The sequence below is a fragment of the Felis catus genome, chromosome D4 (genome assembly GCF_018350175.1).
Source record: "Felis catus isolate Fca126 chromosome D4, F.catus_Fca126_mat1.0, whole genome shotgun sequence".
Classification (NCBI taxonomy): domain Eukaryota; kingdom Metazoa; phylum Chordata; class Mammalia; order Carnivora; family Felidae; genus Felis; species Felis catus.
The window spans coordinates 10,417,615-10,443,615 of NC_058380.1; the positions used below are offsets into that span (position 1 = coordinate 10,417,615).

General features: G+C 49.6%; 1 protein-coding gene and 1 long non-coding RNA gene across 14 annotated transcripts in view; one reads left to right on the forward strand and one right to left on the reverse strand.

The window, feature by feature from the left end:
• Positions 1-1,694: 1,694 nt before the first annotated feature.
• LOC102901078 lies at positions 1,695-9,260 on the forward strand. Of its 5 annotated transcripts, none has more exons than XR_006589060.1 (3): positions 1,695-1,734; positions 3,155-3,408; positions 8,080-9,260. It is a non-coding gene; the product is annotated as an uncharacterized LOC102901078 (long non-coding RNA). The 5 variants fall into 5 exon arrangements; XR_002737816.2 differs by having other exon boundaries at positions 1,697-1,837; XR_006589058.1 differs by having other exon boundaries at positions 1,702-1,841.
• An 869-nt stretch (positions 9,261-10,129) lies between these two features.
• The window catches only part of KANK1 (KN motif and ankyrin repeat domains 1), a 211,717-nt gene continuing 195,845 nt past the window's right edge, over positions 10,130-26,001 (reverse strand). For 5 of the 9 annotated variants that reach the window (XM_045043460.1, XM_045043461.1, XM_023243318.2 and 2 more), the window contains 7 exons: positions 24,630-24,872; positions 23,157-23,244; positions 19,721-19,940; positions 16,721-16,863; positions 15,739-15,939; positions 13,378-13,476; positions 11,765-12,793 (listed from right to left, as the gene is read on the reverse strand). In XM_045043460.1, the coding sequence (XP_044899395.1) occupies positions 12,731-12,793; positions 13,378-13,476; positions 15,739-15,939; positions 16,721-16,863; positions 19,721-19,940; positions 23,157-23,244; positions 24,630-24,872 (1,057 nt within the window). In that variant the 3' untranslated portion in view covers positions 11,765-12,730. Of the gene's footprint in view, positions 11,708-11,764; positions 12,794-13,377; positions 13,477-15,738; positions 15,940-16,720; positions 16,864-19,720; positions 19,941-23,156; positions 23,245-24,629; positions 24,873-26,001 lie in introns of those variants that run through there. The other 4 variants (XR_002737814.2, XM_023243319.2, XM_045043462.1 and 1 more) reach the window with 4 other exon arrangements.

Here is a 26,001-nt window from a genome sequence, read left to right on the forward strand (position 1 = left end):
AACTCAATTTGTAATCTTTTCCCTGGAAGAAACTTGCCCTCTCCAGTTAATCTCAGACAGAAGGCAGCTTGACTGATTTCGTCTCTGGAATTCAGGTCTCTAACGCTAGAAATGTAATCCCACTGCATGTACTGTTTCGGTGAAGAATGCTTTTCTCTCTGTAACAGGGATAGGGATTCTGGACTTGGGTTCTGGGCCCAGCTTTGTCACTTAATAGCTACGTGATGCTGGGCAAGCTGCTCTCTGCTTGTTTCCTCATCTGTAGAAAAGGGGAAGGTTTCCAGTAAGGAGAAAATGAGTCAATATGCCTAAGGCACTCAGAACAAAGCCTCGTATGCATTGGTATATAAGAAATTGTTCTTTTTCACCATATGAAACCAGAGCAGAATGTGAAATGAAGGGACGTCGTGTTGGTAACTTGAAGTAGTGAGAGTCTCGGCCTAGGAGGCAGGAGGCCTGGAACTCTCTAATCAGGCTTCCCATTAAGAAATGGGGGAATTCTGAGCTACTCAGTTCCTTTTTTTTCTTTCATTAAGAAAATATTTTTAATGTTTATTTATTTTTGAGAGAGAGAGAGAGCGAGAGAGGAGGGGAGGGGCAGAGAGAGAGGGAGACAGAGAATCTGAAGCAAGCTCCAAGCTGAGCTGTAAGCACAGAGCCTGATGTGGGGCTCGAACTCATGAGCTGTGAGATCAAGACCTGAACCAAAGTCAGACGCTTAACCGACTGAGCCACCCAGGCGCCCCCAGTTCCTGCATTTTAAAGGGAGGTGGTGGTAACAAGCCCATCAAGAGATAATAGATAAACATACAACGCACCATCACTCAGCCATAAAAATGTAGTGCTGACTCTCGCCACAACATGGATGAAATTTAGACCTTATGCTAAGTGAAATAAACCAGACACAAGCAGACAAATTGATTGCCCTTATGTGAAATATCTAGAAAGACAAATTCACAGAAATAGAAAGTAGAACCAGGGCTACCGGAGACGAGCGGGAACGGGAGGTGGGTAGTTAATGCTCAACGGATAGCTCCTGTTTTGGGTGATGAGGAAGGTTCTGGAGATGGGGGGTGCCAATGGTTATTCAACCGTGTGAATGTACTTAAATGCCGCTGAATTATACGCTTAAAAAGAATGAAAATGGCAAACTTTGTATGACGCGTTATTTTACCACCGTGAAAAAAAAAAATCAAACAAAAGAAGCCAAAATAAGAGAGGGAGAGAGAAGCTTTGAAAGAAAGGCACTTGCTATAAACTTTGAACTTGTATAGTCCGTGAGGCCACAAATATGGGCTACCAGGGGAAAACATGAGGTGGTGACATTAGCCCCAAAGCCCTTTCCAGCCTGAGCCTGCTGTGGGTAAACTCCCTTCCTTTCGGGCACTTTTCAGGCCCTTTGCTTCCTTCGGGACACAAGTCTGGACAAATCTTCCCAGCCCCCGTTCTCTGTCCCGGGAGCTCCCCTACCTACTCTGGGCTCCACCAACCTGCCATCCCTTCTCAGATGCCCGCTGCTCCATAACTTGCTTTTCTTTACTTGTGTGCGGCTGTTTGCCAACTATATTGTTAGCCCCTCCACGGGGAGGGGCTGGTCTTCCCCTACTCAGGGCTGTGCCCCACCCCCAGTCCCCAGTCCCTGACTCAGAATGAGTCACAATGGGTGCTTGACAGGGTTCCTCCCTGCATTCCTTGCCGGGAGGAACTACAACTACGACGGCCTGGCTGCATCAGGTTCTGGACCTGGTTTTTGCAAATTCTTAGACTTCCGTTCTACCCTCTGTAACCAAGACCTCTTACCTTGTGACCCAGAACATATGTGTGTGTGCACACACACGTATGTATGTAGTTTCATGAACTATTACTAACCATTGCTCTATGTGGTACAAACTGAAATTCTGGATTTATTCGATTTTTTAAAGGGCTTATAGTAACAGGGATTTTGCCACCATGACTGCGTGTGTGGAAAACACGATGAGGGGGAGACTGGCGAACGCTTGGGCGTGTCCACCACTGGCCGCTAGGGGGAGCTGACAGGCCAGGCCGTGCAGGGCACGAAGGGACAGCGTTGGTGGCTTAGACTGAGCAGGCTCAGTGCTGGTGGGACCTCAGGATGCCCACGCGAGCTCTCACACCCCTTCACGCCAGCGGAGCACATTCTGACTTCGGTTGACTTAGCTGAAAGAGCGGTGTCCTGTTTCACCCTCTCCTGGGGGGAGCCATTTAAATGTGTACCGTGCTGGGAGTAGGATTTTTGGCTTAGCATTGGGACCGTCCTTCTCCGGGAGAAGGACAGAGCCCCTCTTTCTCCCTTTTTGCCCAACTGCCCTTTAGATGTGTGACTGGCCGCCTTGGGCTCTCCACGAACACCCTGCAGAATCTGCCTCACGGGGCGGGTTCTGAACCGTACTCGGGCACCCTCCTCCAGACCGCGGCCAACAAGGCCTCTCCTGATTGCCATTTTGGCTTGGGGACACCTGGCCTGGTCTGAGCTCTCTCCCTGAAGCAGCCACGACAAGTCCACCTTAGCCACAGGCCATGGGATGTTCCAGCCTTCCTCTGTGAGGGCCAGGAGGGTCAGGGCATCGTCATCAATGGGGTGCCCGGTGTGTGTGAGTTGCACGGCTCTACTTGTCTACGAGGGTGTTTCTTGCGCTTGATCAAAGTTATGATGCAGGCGGCTCGACCTTCCCAGTGGAACCCGGGAACACGTGTCTCCCTGTTTTGAACAGATTCAGCAGACATTTTAGACACAGAGTAGCCAGAAGGGTTATAAGGTGTGTAGGCAGCGAGGGATTCCTTCCACATCACTGGCACGTGGTAAAGCTCTTCTCTCTGCCCACCGCCCCTCCCCCAGCCTCCACATGCGCACCCCCTCAGTCGGCACAGCCAACGCCCCAGCAGCGTGGGGTACGTTAGGCTGCGAGCAGCCCCCAAAGAGCGAGGGTAATGCCCTTCAGGAGCTGCCCCGACCCCGAGCCAGACTTACCTGGTAAGGCCTCAGAACAATCCCACGGACAAGAATTCAGAAAGGATTGCGGAGCCCCTTCTGTTGGCCATGGGAGGTAGCCATGGCCTGGGGTAAAAATAATGCTTCCGGCTAGGACCTGAAAGCCAGGACTCATGCCAGTCCCCTCTTTGTTTGTGTCAGCAGGAGGCCAAAGGCTGTGGAGATCAGACTCCCCTACCGATTCCCCATGCAGGCGCCTGGATGAGGACGTGCGGGAGCTATTGAGTTCCTTCCTCAGTCATGTCTCACCTCGAGTGATCCTTCTCAAAAACAGCATTTGAAACTGGCTCCCGAGACTCTTAGGACAAGTCCTCCCTTCCGGCTGCTGCCCCATCATGTCTGAGCTACCGCTTTCTGCCTACTGCTGGAAGTTCACAGTCACTGGACGCTTTCCGCAGGTAAGTCTAGTTAGGGGCTCCCCTAGGGCGATGCTCACGGTAGAGATGATGGTATGGCTGAGAAGTGACAAAGGCATCCACCGTGGAAAGGACTCTACAAACATCAGTTAGCCTCAAGGAGGGACCAGATTTATGGTCTCTACCCTTTCCCACAGGTGTTTAAAGGGGACCAATAGGTCTCCAAATCCTGGCCAGAACCACTTAGGGGAAGGATCTCACTGTGAAAAATGTATTGCATTTGATGGTTCCAAGTCCTTCATTCCTTCTATAGCCAAACATTCTGACTGTAGCATCGAGTGCTACTCTCTAAAGAGGCAGGACCCGTTTCCCAATCTCTTAGAACCTGGGCTGCTCTTGTGACTTGTTTGGGCCAAGAGAATGTCATGGAAATGATGGGGAACCAGCAGTGAGCCTGAGCCTGAAGAAGCCTTGTCTGCTTGTTCGTCTTGCTTCGTTGTCATGGCCCCCAGAACGTTCTTGGGCTATTCAGCCAGAAGATACGAGTCACAGGGCTGAAGTCACCTTCTGTCAGCTGACAGGTACAAGGCGAGACTGGCCAAGGTCAGCAGAGCTGATGGTCAGTGGACCACTCAGACACTCAAGCAAGAAATGCTCATGGTTGGGGCGCCTGGGTGGCTCAGTCAGTTAAGCGGCCGACTTCAGCTCAGGTCATGATCTCATGGTTTGTGAGTTCAAGCCCCGCATCGGGCTCTGTGCTGACAGCTCAGAGCCTGGAGCCTGCTTCCGATTCTGTGTCTCCCTCTCTCTGCCCCTCCCCTGCTCGTGCTCTGTTTCTCTCTCTCTCAAAAATAAATAAACACTAAGAAATTTTTTAATAAAAAAATGCTCATGGTTTTATGCCATGGGGGCTTTGAGGGCTGTGTGTTACACAGCATTACTGTGGCCACAATAACTGACATGCCCACTTATAAACCACAGAAAGATGCACCCTTTGAAGAATTATTAGCAGCAACTTTTGCCTTTCGCTGGTCTTCAAGTCTATAGATGTGTTTAATATCTTCGTAGAGACCACAGAACGAGCACAAGAAGCGAAAAATCATTCTTTATTAGGCATCAGATCGACAGAGGTAGGAGTAAAGCCAAGAAAAGCGACATCGCATTTCCGCTGCTTCTGGATAATACGGGATGTCCCTATCCAGACGGCGTGGTTGCTTGTAGCAGTTAGTATTCTTCATGTTGGCATCTGGATAAAAACTCCTCTTCGTGTAGAGGTCGGTGTATGCACAGATCATTGAAAGGTAACCTTTATGAGACTTACTGGGAGGCAGTGGCAGTGTTTGGCTTCCTGAATTTCAACGTGGATCAGACGCACAGATAAGAATCTGACCACACAAATTCATGAATCCCAGTCTGTTGTTCCAGCAATCGTAGGATTATTGGTTTCCTGAGCTGGAGTCCCCAAACTCTTAACACAGAAAGATAAATTGAAGTACTCTGTCCTACCTTTTGAAATATTATGCAGACCAGAAAACACCGCAGGGTTTTTAAGATCAACATCAAGCTTCTGGCTATTTGGTTATATATCTGATCATGTATCCTGACAGTGATTGAATGGGGCATATGGAGGAACTTCATTAACGTTCTCTGGTCATTCAAGGCCTGCCATCAGTCAGTGTCAGCAAATGTACTTTCCGAGAGTGAGTCTTGTCTCTCAGGGATTAATTTATAGATGGGGGAGGATAGAAACGAGTTGCCTCCAGTTTCCCTGGGAAACACTAATTTCTCCTCCCTCTTCTTACTCATCTCAACTCGATCTCCGACCCCAGAGCGGTGGACACGCAGGACACGTGCCTCTGGGTGGGGAGATCCCTCGAGTCGGCCCCAGGGGCCCCAGGGGCTTTCCCTCACAGATGTCCCTGTCTCTCAGACCTTGGCGTGAATGACCACAGCCCTGGCTCTGAGAAGGGAAACCATTGTGTGTCTCTGACCACTGCAGAACAGCAACAGAGGGAGGAATTCAGGGACAGCAGCTGGAGGCACCAACACAGCACACCCTGTCCCTGGTGCCTCCCTGGCGTTTCAGCAGGAGACGGTAGTTTTGAAATGAGCATTCACGAGGGAGCCGGCACAGAGACTCAGGGGGATCAGCACGAATAAAGATTTCTTTCTCTCTAAGTGTAATGTGTGCATCATTTTTCTCGCAAGACTGCAGTGATTCAAGTCAAGTCCTCTGGCCGTATTCTAAAACCCAGTTCTGCAAGAACACCGGATTTATAAACCCTCAATATATCCCACAAGCTCTACAAAGAAAGATCTGCCATTAGGCAAATGCAACTTTGTAAAATTTGTGAGCAAAAGGTCCACGGTGAACAAGCTAAGTGCTATGTCTCAGTCACGGGAAATCACGAATATTACCGAGATTAAACAATATGGACACTTCGGAAGCCTATCCAGCAAGTACTTGTGGTTGAGATAAGAGCGTCTACTTATAACACTCCCTCCCTGTGAGGAGTGGTTCTCAGGGTGTGGTCTCCAGACCAGCAAAATCAGCATCAGTGGGGAACCGGTTTAAAACGCTCATTCTCGGGCCTCTTCCCAGACCGACCGAATCAGAAGCTCTGGGCTGGGGCCCGACGATCTGAGTTGTCACAAGTCCTACCCGGGATTCTGATGTGTGCTCAAGTTTGAGAAGTACACGTTTATGAGATACCATCTGCCTCACGAGGTACACGGGATGATGGCTTTCCTTCCCAGACATCTAGTCCTTAGTGCCCTAAGGGATCTGTGTAACGGGTCACCTTCTCCCTGTGCATCTAGAAGCCTACTGGCACGTAGTAGCTTTGGGAAAATAAGGAAAAGGGTCGAATACGTTGCTGTGTTCTTGACTGAGTCCACAATGCGAGTGTTCTTATTGTCCACAACCCATCTACCAAGCCATTCGGTTAGAGCAGCATCTACCTCCCTGAACCAATTTCTGTATCAACAAAGAAAACTTCAGTCATGCTGTGGTGACAAATCGCCTGCAAACTCCCCTCATGTAACGTCATAAAGGTTCACTGATGGTCACAACACACCTGCAATCAGGTCGGCAAGGACACCGTACCCCACGCGGCACTAGGGGACCCAGGTGACACTTATTGCCATGGACACCATGATGGGAGAAGGGGGCACAGTGAACCACGCACTGGCTTTTCGAGCTCCCACCTGGAACTGACACGTCATCTCCGCAAATGTGTCATTGCCAAAGCAATCACGTGACCGAGCCTAACTTCAGAAAGAGGCAGGGAGTACCCAGAAAAAGAAGGGGAACATCTGAGATCGGCCCAAGTGATGACAATCCAGGGTTATGAGTGGGCCACAACCCCCGTGTTGTGCAAAGCTGTGTTTTAACATTAAAGAAACGGTCGGGGGTGGGGGGTAGCACTTGGGTGGCTCAGTCAGTTAAGCGTTTGACTTCAGCTTAGGTCATGATCTCATGGGTTCGAGCCCCGCGTCAGGCTCTACGCTGACAGCTCGGAGCCTGGAGCCTGCTTTGGATTCTGTGTCTCCCCCTCTCATGTTCTTTCAATAATAAATAAACATTAAAAAAAAACCCAAACAAACCATTACTAGGGGCTCCCCAGCCCCTCACAGGCTCCCTCTCAGTAATCTCTCCCCCACCCCCCAAGTGGTAACTGTCCTGACTTTCAACGCCACGCATCAACTATTTTTTTTTTTACACTCATTCATTCAACTAGTGTTTGTGAGTCAGGCACCAGAACTTCTTAGTCTTGGCAGGTGGTGTTACAAACCCAAGTGTGACAGCTGAACTTCTGAGTTTCATTTTGGAAGACTTGTTTTTGTGTGTGGGGGGGTGTGTGTGCAGAGAAATGGTGACATATTTTATTTAAAGAAAAAAGGCTTAGGGGCGTCTGGGTGGCTCAGTCGGTTAAGCGTCTGACTTTGGCTTAGGTCATGATCTGGCAGTCTGTGAGTTCGAGCCCCGTGTTGGGCTCTGTGCTGACAGCTCGGAGCCTGGAGCCTGCTTTGGATTTTATGTCTCCCTCTCTCTTTGCCCCTGTCCTACTCACATTCTGTCTCTGTCCCTCTCAAAAATAAACAAACATTAAAAAATAAATAAATAAATAAAGCATAGGTTAATTTCGTACTTAATAGTGAATACAGAGTAATTTTTAAAAATAGGATCTGTTTCTGGGGTGCCTGGGTGGCTCAGTCAGTTGAGCCTCCGACTTCGGCTTGGGTCATGATCTCATGGTCTGTGAGTTCAAGCCCCACATCGGGCTCTGTGCTGACAGCTCAGAGCCTGGAGCCTGTTTCAGATCTTGTGTCTCCCTCTCTCGCTGACCCTCCACCGTTCATGCTCTGTCTCTGTCTCAAAAACAAATAAACATTAAAAAAAAAAAAGAAAGATAAAAGGTTTTTTTTTGAGGGTGCACACATATGCACATGTGGGGGAGGGGCAGAGAGTAAAAGGGAGAGAGAGAGAGAATCCCTCTGTGGTATTAGCACTGGGCCCAATGTGGGGCTCAAGCTCACAAACCGTGGGATGGTGACCTGAGCCGAAATGAAGAGTGGGACGCTTTACCCACTGAGCCACCCAGGTGCCCCTGAAGGGTGACATATTTTAGATAGGATTGAGGGACTGGAGTCCTCTGAACTCACAGGGATCCCATCCAATTAGCGACTTGTCTTTATCACCTGTTTATTCAGCCACATGATTACACAGAGAGGCGGATGGATCACAGCCAGAGTCCCTCTGCTGCCTGACACGTGAGAAGCGAGTGGCCCGCCCGGCCGGCACTTGGTGTGGAGCCGCCTGACGACACTGGTGACAGAGCAGCACCTGACAGTCTGGGCTCAGGGGTCTCCTCTTGCTCTCCCCCACACAGCCTCGTCCTTGCAGGTAGTTCTAAGGCGGGACGAGCTGGATCCTTCCGGGCTGGGGAACGGGGAGCAAGTATAAAATTTATTTTGGCTCAAATACAGGACTGGCGTTTGCTCTTTGGAATACCTCCTATGCGACTTCTGTCATCGGCGAGCGAGGGATACGGTTCCCATCCCTATTCAATCGCTAAAGATCTGAGTCGGAGAGGCAGCGGGCAGCTGGTTGCCTCAAACGCCAGCTCCTCCCCCGATGTCCAATCGGACGCCTCTGTACCAGCCCGTGGTATTTTGCGCTCTAGCTTCTCCACAGAATCCTTGCTGGAATTCAGGCCGTGGGTCCCAGGGACACGACTCTAAGCGCTAATTCCACCTTTCACACTTCCAGAGCTGACTGTGACTTCCCAGTTCCCAGCCCCCCTCCGCACCCCGGAGAACCACCAGTGACTTTGGCGGGGAGGGAGCGTGAGCACGTGCGGCCCTGGAACACTGTGGCCACCGGCTCGGCCACATCCTTTTGTGGTAATCGTCTTTGGCAAAACGGACTGTAAATATATTTTTATAATCAGCTGGCTTCTAAATTACAGCCGTGTGGCGTAATGGCAGAGTAAACATATGATTACTAATTTCCTTAGGGCAGAAAGTAGAACGGTCTCGGGCTGAGTCTCTGGCTAAGGCCCAGGGCTTAAAAAGAATTGTTCCTTCAGTACAAGAGAAAAGAGAAAACTCTCTTTCTTCCAAAGCCAAAGCAACGGGTCACGGCCTTCTTCCTGTGTGGAAACAGTTCTCCTTCCCGAGGAAGAGGGCAAGAGCAAGATGAACTTGGGAAAGTACTCCAAGTGCTGTCTGCACGCTCAACCTCTGTCCCTGAAGTACCGCCTTCCCCATGGCAGCCATGGTTCCTGGCCTTCTAGAAACGACTGCTCCGGAGTTACAGAAATGCCATCCAACACGGACACACACAGACTACCATGGCTCCTTATACACCCAAGATAAAAGATGCAGCATAATGCTTCTTGCTTTGTTACTGTTGTCTCTGCCCCATCCAACTTGTATACAAAAGAACTACGGTAGTTCTCCTAATTCGGGACTAAAACAATTCTCAGTGTGGACCAAAGGCCGTGTTGAGAAACACCTGGGCTGCTGCTGCTTCGGGTAAAGCTCAGAATGGGCATGCAACCATTTCTGACGCGTGCCGTGGACGCGGAAGTTCCCACCAAACAGGCAAAAAATTACTCATTAGGACCTGATCCCATCTGCGAGGGTTACCACACACCTGCACACCCGCGAATCTTCCCGCCACAGGACTGGCAAGGTACAAGCCAGAGCCCCAGAGCCCAGCACTCCACTTATGGGGGGGGGAGGGGGGCTGGTCTAGAACGCACACTCCTGGCAACTTTCTCCAGCAGCAAGGCTCCGCCAGCCCTCCTAACCCCCACACAGGGTTTAGTCCATTAAGCCACGGTGGAGCAGGACAAGTTGTATTCAACGTTTTTGTTGTGTTTTTTTTTAATTTTTTTTTTCAACGTTTATTTATTTTTGGGACAGAGAGAGACAGAGCATGAACGGGGGAGGGGCAGAGAGAGAGGGAGACACAGAATCGGAAACAGGCTCCAGGCTCTGAGCCATCAGCCCAGAGCCCGACGCGGGGCTCGAACTCCCGGACCGCGAGATCGTGACCTGGCTGAAGTCGGACGTTCAACCGACTGCGCCACCCAGGCGCCCCTGTTGTGTTTTTTTTTAATGTTTTAAATTTTTGAGAGAAAGAGAGAGAAAGCATGCGTGTGAGTGGGGGAGGGGCAGAGAGAGAGGGAGACACAGAATCTGTCAGAATCAGGCTCCAGGATCTGAGCTGTCAGCACAGAGCCCGACTGGGGGCTTGAACCCACAAACCCTGACATCATGACCTTACCCACAGTCAGACGCTCAACTGACTGAGCCACCCAGGCGTCTCTTTGTTCTTAACGTTAAAGTCTCAAAGTTCCCACTGATCTACCCTTTTGTCTAGGGGTGTCTTCAGCTTCTAATTTTCCAGGGTAAGAAAACAGAGGCTGTCACTTACAGGTTTAGGCTTCTCGTCACATCGGCCAGAAAACAAGATTGGGAGTCTCCAGCCCCAGGCCGGCCTCACGTGGGGGAACCTGCCCCAGTGTCCTGTCACACATTCCTTTATAGCCTTGTGGCTCAAGAAACTGCAGCTACACCAATGGGGGACAATCAGGCTGGTTTATATAATGTGCCAAGATCCCAAGATAAAAAGCCTTGTAAGCGCCCAGTGTTAGCAGAGCAAACAAGGCACAAAGCAGAGCTCCCGGCAGCTAGATTCTGTATTGAGTTGAGACCACACTCCATGATAAAACACTCACTCATTTTCTTTTGCAAAATTTAGCATAAGAAATCTGCAATGAAGCACAGACGTAGGAATTTGTTTTCTCATGCACTGACATTATTAATGACTTCTCTTGTCAAATAGAACAAAACTCCCAGGACCACAAACCAGCAGAGATGCAGCCCTCCCTGCTCAAAAGGCACGTCATGCCATTAAAGGGTACCGAACTCACAGCGCCACTTTTCTTCACACACACAACCTTCTGCTTTAATTTATTGTGCTCTTTCAGGTCTGAAGGAGCTTGAATAACTATGCGAACTGAAATTTAGTGCCAATCCCTGAGCTGGCAGATCTGCCCCGGGATGGACAAAGATGTTCGCGTCCCCAGGCAGCTGTGACTTCACTTTCACAGTTCATGGAAGAGGACGGTCCTTCTGCCCTAGATGTCCCGGCGTGGGACTTGGGGGCCATCACATACGGCCCCAAGTTGGCCTCAATTCCCAGTGCTACTTTTCAGAGCTCCTCTGAGTTGTTCTCTCAACAACCACACCTCTAAGCCTGTGAAACAACAGGCTTTCTAGGACAGGCATCGTGGTGCACACCTGCTGGGAAAATCTGTTCTCTGGTCTCTTTCTCAAGCCCAGCAATGAATGAGCAGAGGAGAAGGAAAGAGGAAGAAGGGAAAGAAACGTGCAAGAACCCGTGATGATTCTCCGGTACACATGACTCTCATAAATGGCCTGGGTTAAAATTCACCACTGGCAACCGGGCCCAAGTACCTCATTTGCATTTTGGCGGCCACACTTCTTCATTGAAACGAGATAGACTGGATCCCCTTCTCTTTGTAGAAAAGGCTACAAGGCAGGCGCAGTCACCCAGCATCTGTACCGGAAACCAGGACCAGAGGCCTGACAAGAGCTAACTCGTCGCCTCCGCTCGGAAGTTACCTGTCTGATGAGCTGTGTTGCCTAGTAAGGCCTTAAATTTCCGACTCCCGACGTGCAACCTGAGTAACGGGCAGAGCCATGCAAACGCAGTGCTCTCAGAAGGTGTCTCGTCTCGTCCAAGTGCAAGACCAGCGGGCCGGCAGTCCCTGCCGGCACAATCCGTCAGCTTTTGCTGCCACTGCTGTAAGTCAATAGGATCGGGCAGACAGCTGTCAGAGATGAAGCCGGGACAAGCAAGAGCACTTAATGAAATTTTATTTTGAAAATATGGCAAGAGTCTAAGGCACTTCAAACATTTAAATACATTTAAGACCAAAGTAAATGTGACATGGTAGAAAGGAACCCATAAATACGTGGAGAACTACACTATGTTTCTCTAGAGGCAAATATATAGCCAATTCCTCTAACGTGATTCAACCCTTGACATTAGGTACAGATTTGTGCAATTATTAATTAAAAACATGGTAATGTTACACGTACTTCTTCATGTCTCAAGGACGACGGAATATAAAAGGTGAAAATACTGTGTCAATTTTATATAGATGCCTTTTATATAAAAAGTCATATAATATACCCACCCAGATAAACCCAACCGAAAAGCTTTCTTTTCATTAAGTTTTGTACTTTCGAGAGTTCTGTCTTCTATTTTTAAACCAGGAATCTACCAGGCCAGGCCCAAGGTGCTGACGATTGGTCATCTCCACTCCCTCACTTTCCAACAGTGAAGACAAAAGGAAAATCAACAAAACCCTCCCGGAATGGGATTTTTCAGAGCTTTCCAATGGCTCCACAAGGGGTAAATATAAATACTTGCGGACAATTGTAAGACCGCCAAGCCAGTGAGAACCTGACGCTTCTTGGCAGTGGCGAGGGCGGGAGAGAAGGGAGTAGGGGCTGCCCGCTCAGGTCAGGTCACCGTATCCTACGACTGTACATAACGGAGCAGAGACTCGACAGCAACAGAGACGGGGGTGGGCGCGCCCCGCGCTCAGGGAAGGCGGCCAGGTGGGAGGCGGGGTGTGCCGGGCGGCACGCCCCTGCTGGCTCCGCCCCCACCGTGCAGCTCCAGGCTTCCGCCCTGGCTTACCCGTTCTGTTTGCTGGTGAGCTCAGGCACAGCACGCATACATTCAGTATCTGTCACCCCAAGAGGAACAATTAGCAGCTTAGTGGTGGCATGTAAATGGACGGCTATTTGCATATAATCAGTCAAATGAACTCCGGTGGGTGGGGCCAGGAGATGTCTTCCTTCCAAGCCTGGGGGTACCCTAGAGACCAGGAAAGGAAAAAAAAGGGGGGGGCAGTTAATGAGTGACCTCAAGCAGATGTGTCCTCTATAACAGGGGCTGTGCCCGCCACAGCTGACAACCACCTGTGAGCCAGCGTGAGGGCAGCTGGGACAGGGGACACAGACCCACCAGCAGGAGCTGCTCTGAGCAGCTGTCCGGCTGTCCTGGGAAGTCGCTGTCCCGCTAAGAGTGGGCTCTGGGAACAGAGGTTGCTGCTCACTGTCTGCTTTAGGAAAAATGCCAGGAACGTAGCAATATGTACTCACGGGCACACGATGTGCCACTTGGATAATTCTGTCCAGAAATAAACCCTTCACGTGAGGAGGGCATAAGCGAATGTTTGTTTCCCAAGGACAAGCAGGTGCCCAGCCTCTGTGCTGCTAACCATCAGCACTCCTGGCCTTGTGGGCGGGGCAAAAATCATGAACTCTCAAGTTCCAGACTAAATCTCCCATTTTCAGAATCCTCAGAAAACCCGCATTGCCTGCCAGCTCCCGAAGAGGGGGGCCGGCCAGCCTGCTGGATTTCGGCCTGTTCACAAATGTCAAATGCACAACACTGACCGGAGACTGGGCCTTCGCGAAGTTGACATGGGCGTACAGGAGAACGGCGATGTCCTTGTGTCCCGCCTCCAGGGCTATCGAGAGTGCCGTGCTGCCGTCCTTGAGGAAAGAACAAGCCAGGCTGGGTTTCTCACACTTACGGACAGCCAAATGGGAGCAAAACAAATACTTTCCAAGAATTGATAAAGTTCCCCAAATTTGTTCAGTTCTTCAGGAGACTTTTCCGGACCTCTGTGTGCTAAGCCCTAAGGACGAATGGGGCACAGCGTCCACAACGGGGAAGTCCCAGTTGGAGAAGAATCACCTCATCCCCTCTGGCTCACGGTGGTTAGAGTGTAGATGTGTGCACAGTACGTGCTCAACAAATGCAGGCTGCCTGCGAAGAAATTTCTCAACTATTTTTCCCACCAGCTGGGGGCTCTAGGGGAAGATGTGGGTGGAAACATAGTTTCTTTTTTCCTTATATTTCCAAGGGAGCAGGCAATACCACAGTGTGTTCTGACACCCTGCAATTTGTCAAAGATCTTTAAGCTTTCCTCTTCGGGAAAGAGTCCCTCCTCCAGCCCTGATCACCCCCAATCGAATGCTGTGAATCCTGCTGCCTTGCAGAAATACATCTTATGAAAACATGCGGGTGGGGTGCCTGCAGGGGGGGGGGCTCAGTTGGCTAAGCTTCCTTCAGCTCAGGTCACAGTCTCCCGGTTCCTGAGTTCGATGCCCGCATCTGGCTCTGGGCTCAGAGCCAGGCTCAGAGTCTGGAGCCTGCTTTGGATTCTATGCCTCCCTATCCCTCTGCCCCTCGCCCACTTGCACTCTGTGTCTCTCAAAAAAAAAACATTAAAAAGAATTTTAAAAGAAAAGTATGGGGGGAAACACTAAATATGGAAAAGTTAAAAAGTTTCCAGTTAAATGTTTGGTTCCCATTAAATTGCAGGGATATAGAGGATGTAAAGGAGCAATAAACCAAAAACCCAAAAGCAAAAAACCAAAAAACAAACAAAAAAAACCCAGCACAAATTATTTTCCATCTGGTCTTGGAATAAGGATTCCCTTATGGTCCCTAGCAGCAGGAAACAATTCCCATGTGGCTGGCATCTATGGTCCTTCCCTCCCACCCAGAATACTCGGAGCGACTTGTCCAGGGGAGACCAGCTGCACGCCCTCGTCTTCCATTAAGCATAAGGAAGCAGACAATTAGCTGAGGTGGCCAGCATTTCCGGAAGCCACTGCGGTTCTCTGGCCTCTTCTTACCACACTTATAGGCTGTTCTTTGCTAAGCGAAGAGTAAAGTAAAAGCAAACGAAAAACAAGACACATGAAACACAAACTGCTCTTGAGGAACGGGGAGGTGGAAGCTGTCTCCCTGCTCCAGCGGAAGGCGTTCACTCCCAGGGAAGTGCGTGCATCTGCGGAAGCCCGTCGGCCCTTGGTACCAGTAAATACCTGCACGGGTTTGCTCTTCCTGCTGGCTTGGGCCCACAGGGACCCGACATTAAGTGCGAAAAAGGATATTTTCCTTCTAATGTTTTAGTGTTTTGAGCTGAAGGAAGCTCTGGTCCAAACCTGTGCTCCACAGAGACAAACTTTCCCAAAACAGAACCAATCCAGCCTGACCTCTGTGACCTTTGCACTTGGAACCACATCACCACCCAAATATTAGTTCCTGTGCCTTCACCTGTTGGTACTCCTCCCCTTTGATCCGGAGACATCCGGAAGCTGCAACTTTCCTTACGACGTGTCCTGGGCAAGGGGTTATCTCGAACAGGGACAGCTCAGGAACCGGGAGGACGGATCGGAGGGGGAAGATGGAAAAGCAGAGCAGGAGGGGGGGAGATGTGCTCAAAGGGGCCGGGATGGTCTGGAGGGCCTATAGCTGAGGAGCTGCATGAATCAGCCACTCTGACGGGCCCCAGGGAAGGGCAGGCCTGCCTTCATTTCACAGGTGGGAAAGCGTTTCAGTGTGCTAACAAGTGGATCAAGGCATGCAATAACCCAGCCCGGCACAACTCGCAGTCCAGATTTCCAGGACTGGGGACCTGGTCCTCTCTTCTTCGTGGGCCTGCAAGTTGCCCACGCTGCCTCTATTCTGTGTTGTAAATCTGTTTATGGCCCTTCGGCAAGCTGGTTCTCACCCATGCCCGTCACCCCTCCTCCTGTAACGAATGAGGGGGCCGAGGCCCGCTGACCTTCCTGCCTTCCCCTCTAGTTGAATCAAGTGTCAGTTTGCACACGGTAAACGGTGCCAAGCCAGACAGGGAAAGGAGGTGGCCCGGACCACAACAGAAATCCCCACAGAGCATCAGGGAGGATGTGCTCTTTCCCTTCCCCGTGGCCCCTGCAGGGCCCGTGGGAGCCACTTACGTTGTCTTCCAGGTGGCCGTTGCAGCCCGGCTGGGCCAGCAGCAGCTTGACGATCTCCACGTGCCCGTGCTCACTGGCACACATGAGGGCGGTGGAGCCCTCGTCGTCCTGGATGTTGACGTCGGCCCCGCAGGCCAGCAGGCCCTTCACCATGTCGATCCGCCCGTGACTGACCGCCAGCATGAGGGCTGTCTGTCCCGCCTGTGGGGAGGCACGGCAGGGCGCTTCAGCGGCACATGCTGGCAGAGTGGGGGGGAGGGGGGTGGTGCCGGACTGGGGCGGGAGGTGGGGGGATGGCATGACGACACAGGGAACGAAGCACATGTGGGATTAACGTGGGGCTGTGCGGTGGCAGGCACGGAGGGAGAAAGAGTTTCTCACTCTGAGCTACGAGCTAAGCAACGTCAAGTAATGGGTCAGTTTTCGCCTGTCGCTTGCAGGATCTATCTGGTTATAGCAAGAAGCTGGCAAGTTCAAAGGTGCTTCAAAGTCCAGCTGTGAACACATCTGCACCGCGCACGCTCTGCTTACGATATGGAGACAGTTGGGAAGCAACTGTCGCTGAGCAGACGGTGGAGACTCCCGGGCCCCCAGATGCAGGCTGACCTACGGTTTACACGCACATGCTCCCAACAGAGGCAGCGCCAAGGCCGGGGAGTGGGGAGCCTGCAAGGTGAAGCTGAAGCCAGTACCTCACAGCTCTGCCCAGTCGCTATGGACCGCCAGGCAGCCACGCGGACACGAGGCCAGGCCCCAAAGCGCATGTTCAGTGACGGGAAGCACGGCCCTGGCCCGCGCAGGTCAGAGCTGCGGAAGCGCATGCTCAGCAGCGGAAGCGCGGCACGGCCTGGGGCGCATGCTCAGTGTTGGGAAGCAGGGCCCCGGGCCGGCACGGGGCTAGAGCTGCGGAAGCGCATGCCCAGCGGTGGAAGGTGCGGGTCAGAGCTGCGCAAGCGCGGGCCCGGGACGCAAGCGCGCTCACCTGGCTGGCTTTGGCATTGACGTCCCCGCAGCCGAAGAGCTCTTCCACGACACGCATGTCCTTCTCTGCTTCCACCGCGGCAAGGGCTGCCAGCATGATGGGGGTGTATCCCGCCTTGTTCTGGTGGTCCACGTTACACACGTCTGCAAAGACACGTGTCCCTTTAGGGAGAAGCCTTCCAACAGCGTCCCTTCTCCCCAGCACCTGAAGGAACGGGGTTTGGAGGAGGCCAGTGAAATGGCCTCAGGTGCTCCAAGTCCCAGAGTGCCTCAGACGGAAACGCAAAATACGTTTTCATGTCAAACCAAGAAAAAAGGTCTCTTTGGTACTGTGCGAGGCCAGAAGCAGCAGAAGTGACAGTAAGCTTCCACGGCACCTCTTGTTCCCAACTAGTGGCTGACCTTCAAAAACTCCGAAGTCAGGGGGCTTGGTCTAGGAAATGGTTGCTTTGAAGGGTCAACAATGATGTTGGGATGTGGATATTAATCTATGTTAAGGGGACCCCTGTTTTGCAATGAAGAAGGCAGTGAAAGCTACAAATACTTAGGAGGGACTTGTAAAGGTTTATGCAGAGAACACCATGGTGTTACCTGCTCAGCCATCAGTACCTGTTCTGACACCCTGATTTTGCCACCCTGACTTGTTGGGGCCCTTGGAAGACGGACTCCAACCCCACGACACCTATCAAGCTGTTCTAGGAACTTGGTCTGAGAGCAAATGCAGTTAAGAAACCGTGAGGACTGACAGACACAATAAACCAGACCTTTTCCGTTCCTGTAATTCTTTTTTTTTTAATATATATTTTTTTAATGTTTATTTATTTTTGAGACAGAGAGACACAGAGCATGAACAGGGGAGGGTCAGAGAGAGAGGGAGACACAGAATCCGAAGCAGGCTCCAGGCTCTGAGCTGTCAGCACACAGCCCGACGCGGGGCTCGAACTCACGGACCGCGAGATCATGACCTGAGCCGAAGTCGGACGCTTAACCGACTGAGCCACCCAGGCGCCCCAGCCATTCCTGTAATTCTTAAGGAGGCTTTGGGGGCTCAATTACCCTTAGTAAATTCCTTTAGCACTTTCTAATAAAATGAAAGGAATGGAGGGTGCAGGCAAGCAGCATTCACATGTGACCAAATATAGTTAAAATGTTCAGGATGTTTCATCGTTAAGGGGTGAAAAGAGAAGGTACTACCACAAAACGTCCCTTGAGTTCTAAAATAACTGCATACCAGGAACATGATGGTATTTACACAAGGGCATGTTTTTTTTAAAAAAAAAAAATTTTTTTTTTAACGTTTATTTATTTTTGGGACAGAGAGAGACAGAGCATGAACAGGGGAGGGGCAGAGAGAGAGGGAGACACAGAATCAGAAACAGGCTCCAGGCTCCGAGCCATCAGCCCAGAGCCCGATGCGGGGCTCGAACACACGGACCGCGAGATCGTGACCTGGCTGAAGTCGGACGCTTAACCGACTGCGCCACCCAGGCGCCCCAAGGGCATGTTTTTTTATGTAGAAAGGGAAAAAGAAAAGAAAATGCTGGGTGATGGAGAAGCACGTGGGCAAACATGCTCTCAGAGGCTCCTCATCTGTGATGTTCACTCCCTCACAGATGGTTGCCGGTCACCCACATTCACCAACACACCGTATGGAGCCCCAATCACAGCCTGTAATGGTGACCAGTACAAAACTCAGTCAACCCAGAAGGGTGACTAACCAAAGCCATCTAACAATGGAGTTGAAATCATTTGATTTACCAAAATATCTCATCCACACAAATTTTCCAAGGGTAGATTAAACTGTTGCTTGCAAGAGCAAAAAATCTGAAATCTGTTTAGTTTTTCTGGATATTAACCACCTTTCTGTTGAGACAACAACGTGGCCTGACAGGACCAGCAGCTCTGTTTATCCTCTGGGAAGGAGGCTTGGAATTCCTTCTTATTAGATGGAAGCAGTTTTAGCCTCCATAGCCCCATACGCTGGGAATAAGCAAACTTAGAAAAGACGATAAATCTGCCCAGTTACTTCTCTGCATTAATTCAATTTCCCCAAAACAGAGTAGAAGAAATTGGAGAGTTGAATCAAGAAACAGTACATGAAAACTGGACAATTTTATTGCATATTCTAAATCAAATGTTCACACTGTTCTCACTAATTAGACCAAAGTACTATAAGTTCTGTATCAGTCACATACTAGAAGTAAAAATATGTATTTCAAAAATAAATCAGAGTCACTTGGGGACTAGGTGAACCACTGGCTGCTCTATTTGAACAAAAAGTTGGAAGCACCCAATTTTCCAAGGGGACCCCTTCCATCTAGCACACCCTCGCTTCATGTTTAATACACGTCAGAGGCTATATTCTGGGATGGGATATTCCAGTTATAAACAAGATTTGTCACTGTCCTCATTACTATGGCTCAGAGAGAAGAATAACAATTTCTTCACTCTATGCTGAGTTGTCAATAACAAGGTATATTTTGGTGGGAATAAAATTGGTGATGATTCTACTATAATCTGGTATAGTGGCTTTCATGGTCCCCATCTCGGCTAACTGTACATATCTGCGAGGCAGTTGGATGGGGTCAGGGAGCCAGGACAGGAAGAGCAGCCTGGGGACACCAAAGCTGTGACTCTGGCCCTACGAGCAGTGATCTGTCTCCTGAGAGCGCACCCGCCCAGCCCGCATGACTCAGCTCAGGAGGGACCCTGAGTCATGTTCACCTCCAGGGATATACCTCGCCTGAACGCAGCGGAACTGCAGCAAGACTATCCTTAAAACCTCCCCTCCAAACAGACCTGGAATCTGTGCCACCCTGCTTTGTTTCCATTTCACGCCTCCCCTCAGTGACTCAAGGATGACATTCTTGGCCACATCATGCGGAAAAGCAATGGAAAGGGTGTTAGGGTGGTCACAGAACTGAGGTGTGGCTCAACCAGCCTCTCTGAGATGAGTCACACCCCAAGTGCTGAGGGGAAGAGACCAGGACGGCCAACGCACCGGCGTCCAAGAGCAGCTTCACGATCTCGAAATTGGAATGTGACACGCTGTAATGGAGGGCCGTGTTGCCGTTGCCATCCGCCATGTTGATGATGTGGCGCAGGACGTCCGGGGAGACGGCCTCAAAAGCAGCTATGTAGTCCCCCACCATGGCCGGGCAGGCCGACTTCTGACTGGATACGCGGAACCACTCGTGCTGCAGGGTGTTCAGACAGGACCGCTGCCAAGACACCAGCGAGGGGCATTAGTCCTGCTATTTATAGACCTTTCCGAGACCCAGCTGCAAGCCCAAGCAATGAGGCCTTTTATAGTCAGGGTGCGTGCAGTTAGAATTTGCTCTCCAAGAATGACTAATGAAACGCAGAGCCCTAAGAGAAGCCTCAAACTCCAAACTGGAGCGTCCCTCCTGCTTTTCAACGACAGACACGTTCTAACTTCTACAGAAGAGGTCAGACAGCAACACTCAGGAGCTCCACCAGCAAGGTTCAAAATCTGGCTCTGCTACTTGGGGGCCGTACAATCCTGGGAAAGACACTCATTCTGTGCCTAAGTTTACTCATCTGCAAAACGGGGATGGGAAGAATACCTTTGCCCCACAGCACTCGCCAGGAGGACGAACGAGGCAATACACATGAAAACGCTCAGGCCTGGCTCCACTGATTACCGAACCATTAATATTACGTAATTGTGCTGGCCCTGCACCTGATTTTCAGAGTAGTCAGGACAGAAGAAGTGACCTCACCCACACTTGATGACGCTTTCTTCCTATACAGACCAACCTCAACTCCTTCAACATCCCCACAGCACGGGGCTGGGAGACTGTAAGCATGTAGTCAGTTCATTGTCACTCCAATCCCAGATACAAACGTTCAACCACGGAAAGGGCTTAAAAAGCAGGCCCCAAACAAATGACATTTCTCATTTAGGATCCTCTGCATCTGATCACGAGCCCCAGGTGCCCTCCCTTGGGCTGTGGACACATGAACATGGCGTTTGTTTCCTGGGCAATCAAGTCAATCCCAGACCGTATGAAGTTCAGTGCAGACTGTGGGCAGCCACTGCTGGTGATGGAAAGAGCTAGAACACTTCTTCCATGAGCCCTCTTTTACATGAGTTTACCATCCATTCATTTGTGCTTTGCTTCTTCTTCTTCTTTTTTTTTTTCAACGTTTATTTATTTTTGGGATAGAGAGAGACGGAGCATGAACAGGGGAGGGGCAGAGAGAGAGAGGGAGACACAGAATCAGAAACAGGCTCCAGGCTCTGAGCCATCAGCCCAGAGCCCGACGCGGGGCTCGAACTCCCGGACCGCGAGATCGTGACCTGGCTGAAGTCAGACGCTCAACCGACTGCGCCACCCAGGCGCCCCTACTTTTTTTTTTAAAGTGAGTTCTGTGCCCAATGCAGGGCTTGGACTTGGGACTCATGATCTCACGATCCCAAGATCAAAAGTCACATGCTGTACTGACTGAATCAGCCAGGTGCCCCTTGCTGCTCACTCTTTAAAGACTTCAAAATATATCAGAGAAAGATGGACCGGCTCTGTCAAAAGCACCAGAACCCAGGAAGTCCCCTTTCTACAGAGGCTGGAGCTGGGATTGTACAGCTTCCGTATCTTTATCATCCTGCGACAGATTATTCAGTTTTAGCCCATTCAGTCGTACTCTGGGCCGCCTGGTAAAAAGGGTCCTGGGTTGGAAAAACATGCATCACATGTTTTCTTCTGCTCTTTTACGTATTCAGATTTCCATTTCTCTGGAGTCCATCATCACGCAGAGGGAAGGGAACTGTGTCGTCTGGGTGGCGACGTCCGTTACGGATATGCACGTGCTGTCCTGTGATGGTTACCTGGCCCCGGCCATGTCATCGTTCAGGTGCCTCCCACTTTTCACAGAACAATGCTTTAAACACTTTTTCACCAAGTGAGTTCAACTTAACCAAAAAGGTACTGAGCACAGAGTGTGCATGTGACAACATGCTTGGCAACCTGGGGCCGCAGCACCAGTATTTTGGGAATGGTAGAAGAAAAAGTCCATTATGGCTATAAGACCTAGGGTCCAGAAGCACCAGTTTTTAAGTTTAGGTTAAACCTTGTGGGAAATATTAACACCGCAGTGACGTTTCCTGGTTTTGCTATTTGTGACCGAAGCACAGACAGGGATTTAGTTTATGCTGATGGAGTTCAACATGTGGTTCTGTGATCCCTCTAGGTCAGGGGTTTTATTTAGAATTTCCTTCTGTAAACATCACCGCCGTGCTCCTTCCTCAGCACACTAATTCAATGTCAAGACACAGCTGGCTCTGATAAATTTAAGTTTCTACAGCAACATAAACAAATGGGTGAAGAAAACATAATTTAACAAAAAGGATTCAGAGAGGAGAAATAAAACACGGACCAGGACTTGAGACAGGTAAAATCTAGCCCCAGTACTAACTAGTAGCTGGTTAACTAGCTCTAGACGAATCTCATAATCTTTAGGGCCTCAGTTAAGACAGGATAGACCAGAATACAGTGGCCTCACAGGTGTGCACGCCCAGGGACCTCTCATGCCTGTGATGGCTGTCACCAGGTCTTCTTCAGACTGTGTGTGTTGTACATGATGAAAACCGCGCCTTTCCAGGATTAGGCAGCCCCTGAAGTCCCTTCTTGTTCTAACATTTTGGTTTCATAACTTTATAATCCTCTGAAACTTAGAAATCAACTTTCTCACTGGCTGCTGACAGACGCAGCATAAAACTTCACATGAACAAGATGCAAATATTCAAATGCAAACTGTATCTAACGTAACTGAGAATTTACGTTTTTCTCACTGTGCTGCGAGAAGTGTCCATCAGAGGGCCAGTCTGACTGCGAGAGGAGCTGCACCTCCAAACGTCACCAACACACGAGGGAGCGACGAGCTCGGCCGTGGTATCAGAGGCACCATCGCCACGGAAACGCTCACCTGTCCTGCGCTGGGCCATTCATGTGCCCAAAGCGACCCCCCGCTTCTCTGCCGCGTGTTTCCAAGTCTCTCAAAGTGTGCGACAATGACAAGCACAGTCACTCCCAAGTTTAAAAATAGTGGCTGTCTGCATTCCGCATCAGAACTTAATACGCAGTTTCATAATTGAAAGGAATGCTGACCTCGGCCCAGAGAGGTTGCTTTGAAAAACACACGCCAACTTGAAAAAAAAAAAAAAAATTCTGGTGACTCTTCTCCCTGGATGACAAGGTTCTGTGAGCAGAAGCAGAACCTGTAGAAAGCTGACGCCTGACTGCAGTTCGCCTTCCGTTCCATGGGCGTGAGGCCCACTCTGCATACACGAGTGAGAAACAGTTCGGGGAAAGGCACACGAGTGACAACAGCTCAGGGCAGGCTAGAGACACCCTCACAATGGGGTCCACTCGGGTCCTTTGTATGGACTGGGGACAGTGTCTGTAGGGAAGACTCACCATGTCCTTGCTGGTCAAAGCTTTGGGGTCATTTATGTTATTTTTCAGTAAGTTGCATGCAGATAGCATCTTTTCACTTAATTCATACCTAAAAGGGGACAAGACAAAAGAGAGCTTATGTTTGGCCACAAAAGGAAAGACATTTTTATTTCCAACTCTACAGTCCTTTAAAACACAAGAGGCCCCAAGTTGACCTGGAGCAGGTCGTGGTGGTATAAGGTGCTTGCCTGGAGGTCACACAGGCGTCCCCAGGCATCCAAGCATCGAAGCCACTGCACAGAGCCAGTGTGTCCAGCCAGAGCTCAGCTCTGGCCATACGGGTAGCTTTCGGCTTCACCTGTTTGGCCTTTATGATAGTGTGGACTAACACCTGGAGATTTTTCCCTCCTTCTGTTCTAAGTTCTCAAAAATATTTTCAATCGTAAGAGGTTGATGCAGTCTGTGTTACCACATATCCGTTATGCTGACCAGTAAACCACACCTGTGAACTCTGCAAGTGTGGAACCCTCCTGAAAATATCAACTTAAAAATTGCATGACACATGGTACACAAATTATATCTCAATAAAGCTGTTAAAAAAAAAATCTAGATGATGAGATCCTGAGCCACGTGAAAATACTTGGAAATATAAACTAGAAACACTTACCTCGTATTCATGTAGTTAAACTTCCATTTGCACAATTAAATAGAAGTTTAGTGAAATGTTCTATTTATACTTCACACAGTGGAAAAACCATCTTGAAATTTCCATCTGTTCTAGTCTCTCCTGTTTTATAAGCATTGATTCTCTATTTGCTAACAGTCTGTAAAATCTGCTACATCATTAGATACGTTTCAATCAGAGTATTTATTTGATATTTTAGCTGCTGTTCAGGATATTCCCAAACCCATTCTTGCGGTGTTCCTTATCACTCACTGAGCAACAAAATATAGACATGTGACTGATTACATCATCTCTACGGTGAATGTGGTCCCTGAGGCTAAAACACTGTTCCTCTTATGCACAGAGATGTTACCATAACAATACTGACACCAGTATCCAGAAAAATGGCTAATGATATAATCTGAAACCTTGAAAGAAATGTGCTGGCCACACAAAATTCTGATATGCCTTTAAATATAAGGTGGGTTGTCCAAACAATGGAAACCTCAGTGGCACTTAATAGTTCTGTGGACAGTGGCTCCACATATAAAATTAGATAGCGAATAGGTTTAAAGGAAACAAAGGTGACAGGCTGAGGAGCCCTTCCCTTTGCCGCTCCTCTGAGAGACCTAGAACTTATCCCCCTCCACCTATATTTATGAGCAGCAGACACGATGGTTGTACCTTTGAGGATGAAGTTTAGCTTTCCTTTGGGGGTCAGAAAGACCAAACCAATAGTTACAATTGCAAAATCTCCTAACTGGACAGCTCTTCTGCCCAAGCACATTGAACGTGGGAAAGGTTAGGGAGGGGAGGGGAGTGTACCACACCTCTCTCTGATTTCCACCTTCTCAGGTTCACATTCTGGAACCTGCATTTCATCTTCCACCCTGGCGGACTTGAAACCTTCCATATTAACTGCATGGTGCCCTTCCGCCATTCCCCGAGTGTCTTCGTCCTCCTCTTCCTCCTCCTCTTCCTCAGGAGGATACTCAATGACGTCACACTCGTCATCTGACTCGGAGGAAGAGCTTTCATCTGAGCTGGAATCATCACTTGAAGTTGTTTCATACCTAGGTGGCAATTGGGAGTTCAGGAGATGCAAGGCGTGCCCGGAAAGACCCCGTGACAGAAGTTTTTACGCAGGGAAAGCTAACTGACTCCGGACATTTCACCAGTGGTTTTAGACCCTGCATTTAGAAGTTCAAAGCAAGTTCTATTTAAAAATCTGGTGGTTTTGAATGGGCTCTGACTTAAAAGGGATAACTTGGGTTCCCAATCGGTATCATTATACACTTGTAGGGAAAAATATGTATAAATACAGCACCTCTGGCTTAGTAGAAATCAAAGGAAACTTAACTTCATGAAAGAAGTTAAGGTCTGCAGTGGTTCATTTCTTTCTGTGCCTTTTCTTCGCCCTTACATTCTTCCTGTTTTGCTTCATTAACTGTACCAGTGTTACGGTGAACCGATTATGTAAGTAACCCATAGTTTCTCTGGTCCATATGTCCTCCGAGACCTCCTGGGCCACATCACCCAATACGACTTCAAAGATTCAGAAAACAGGCCTCATTAAGTTAAATCTCTACGGTACACTTTGCTGTAAATATTACCTCCAATAACTGCCCTACTGCTTTCTTGTCGAGGCCATATATGGATTCATAGATTAGCTGCTCTGATTCAACTGTAGGAAGACAAATTGGCTTCACTACTTATCTGGCTCAATGAGAAACAAAAGAATAAACAGCTAATAAACACTCTATTTAGAGAGTCAAGAAGTGACGCACGGCTGGATTACTCATCAAGTGAAAGGCCCTACAATTTTGTTTGTATGCACGGAGAGCTAACGGCCCATTCTCAACGAGTGGACGGCCATCACCGGCCCGTGGAGTGATGCTCCCTCGCCTCTTTCTGTGTGTTTCTGAGTCTCATACAGGTAAGCACCAGTTGGCCAACACCGCGGGACACCTGCTGCCTGCTGCTTTTGTTGAAGACTACCGGTTTCAGATCAGAGGTGAGAAGATGTCAATAGCTCAGCTCCGTCAGGTGTCCTTTCAAGAGTGAGTGGCATATCCTTAAAGAGAGCGAGAAGAGGAGAGGACAGAAGCCCAACTGCACCTTTCTGAGGGGATCTTCCATCACCAAAATGTGGCAGCAGCCCAGACTAGCCACCTCTGAATGGGACTCGAGGAGGCAGGAGGC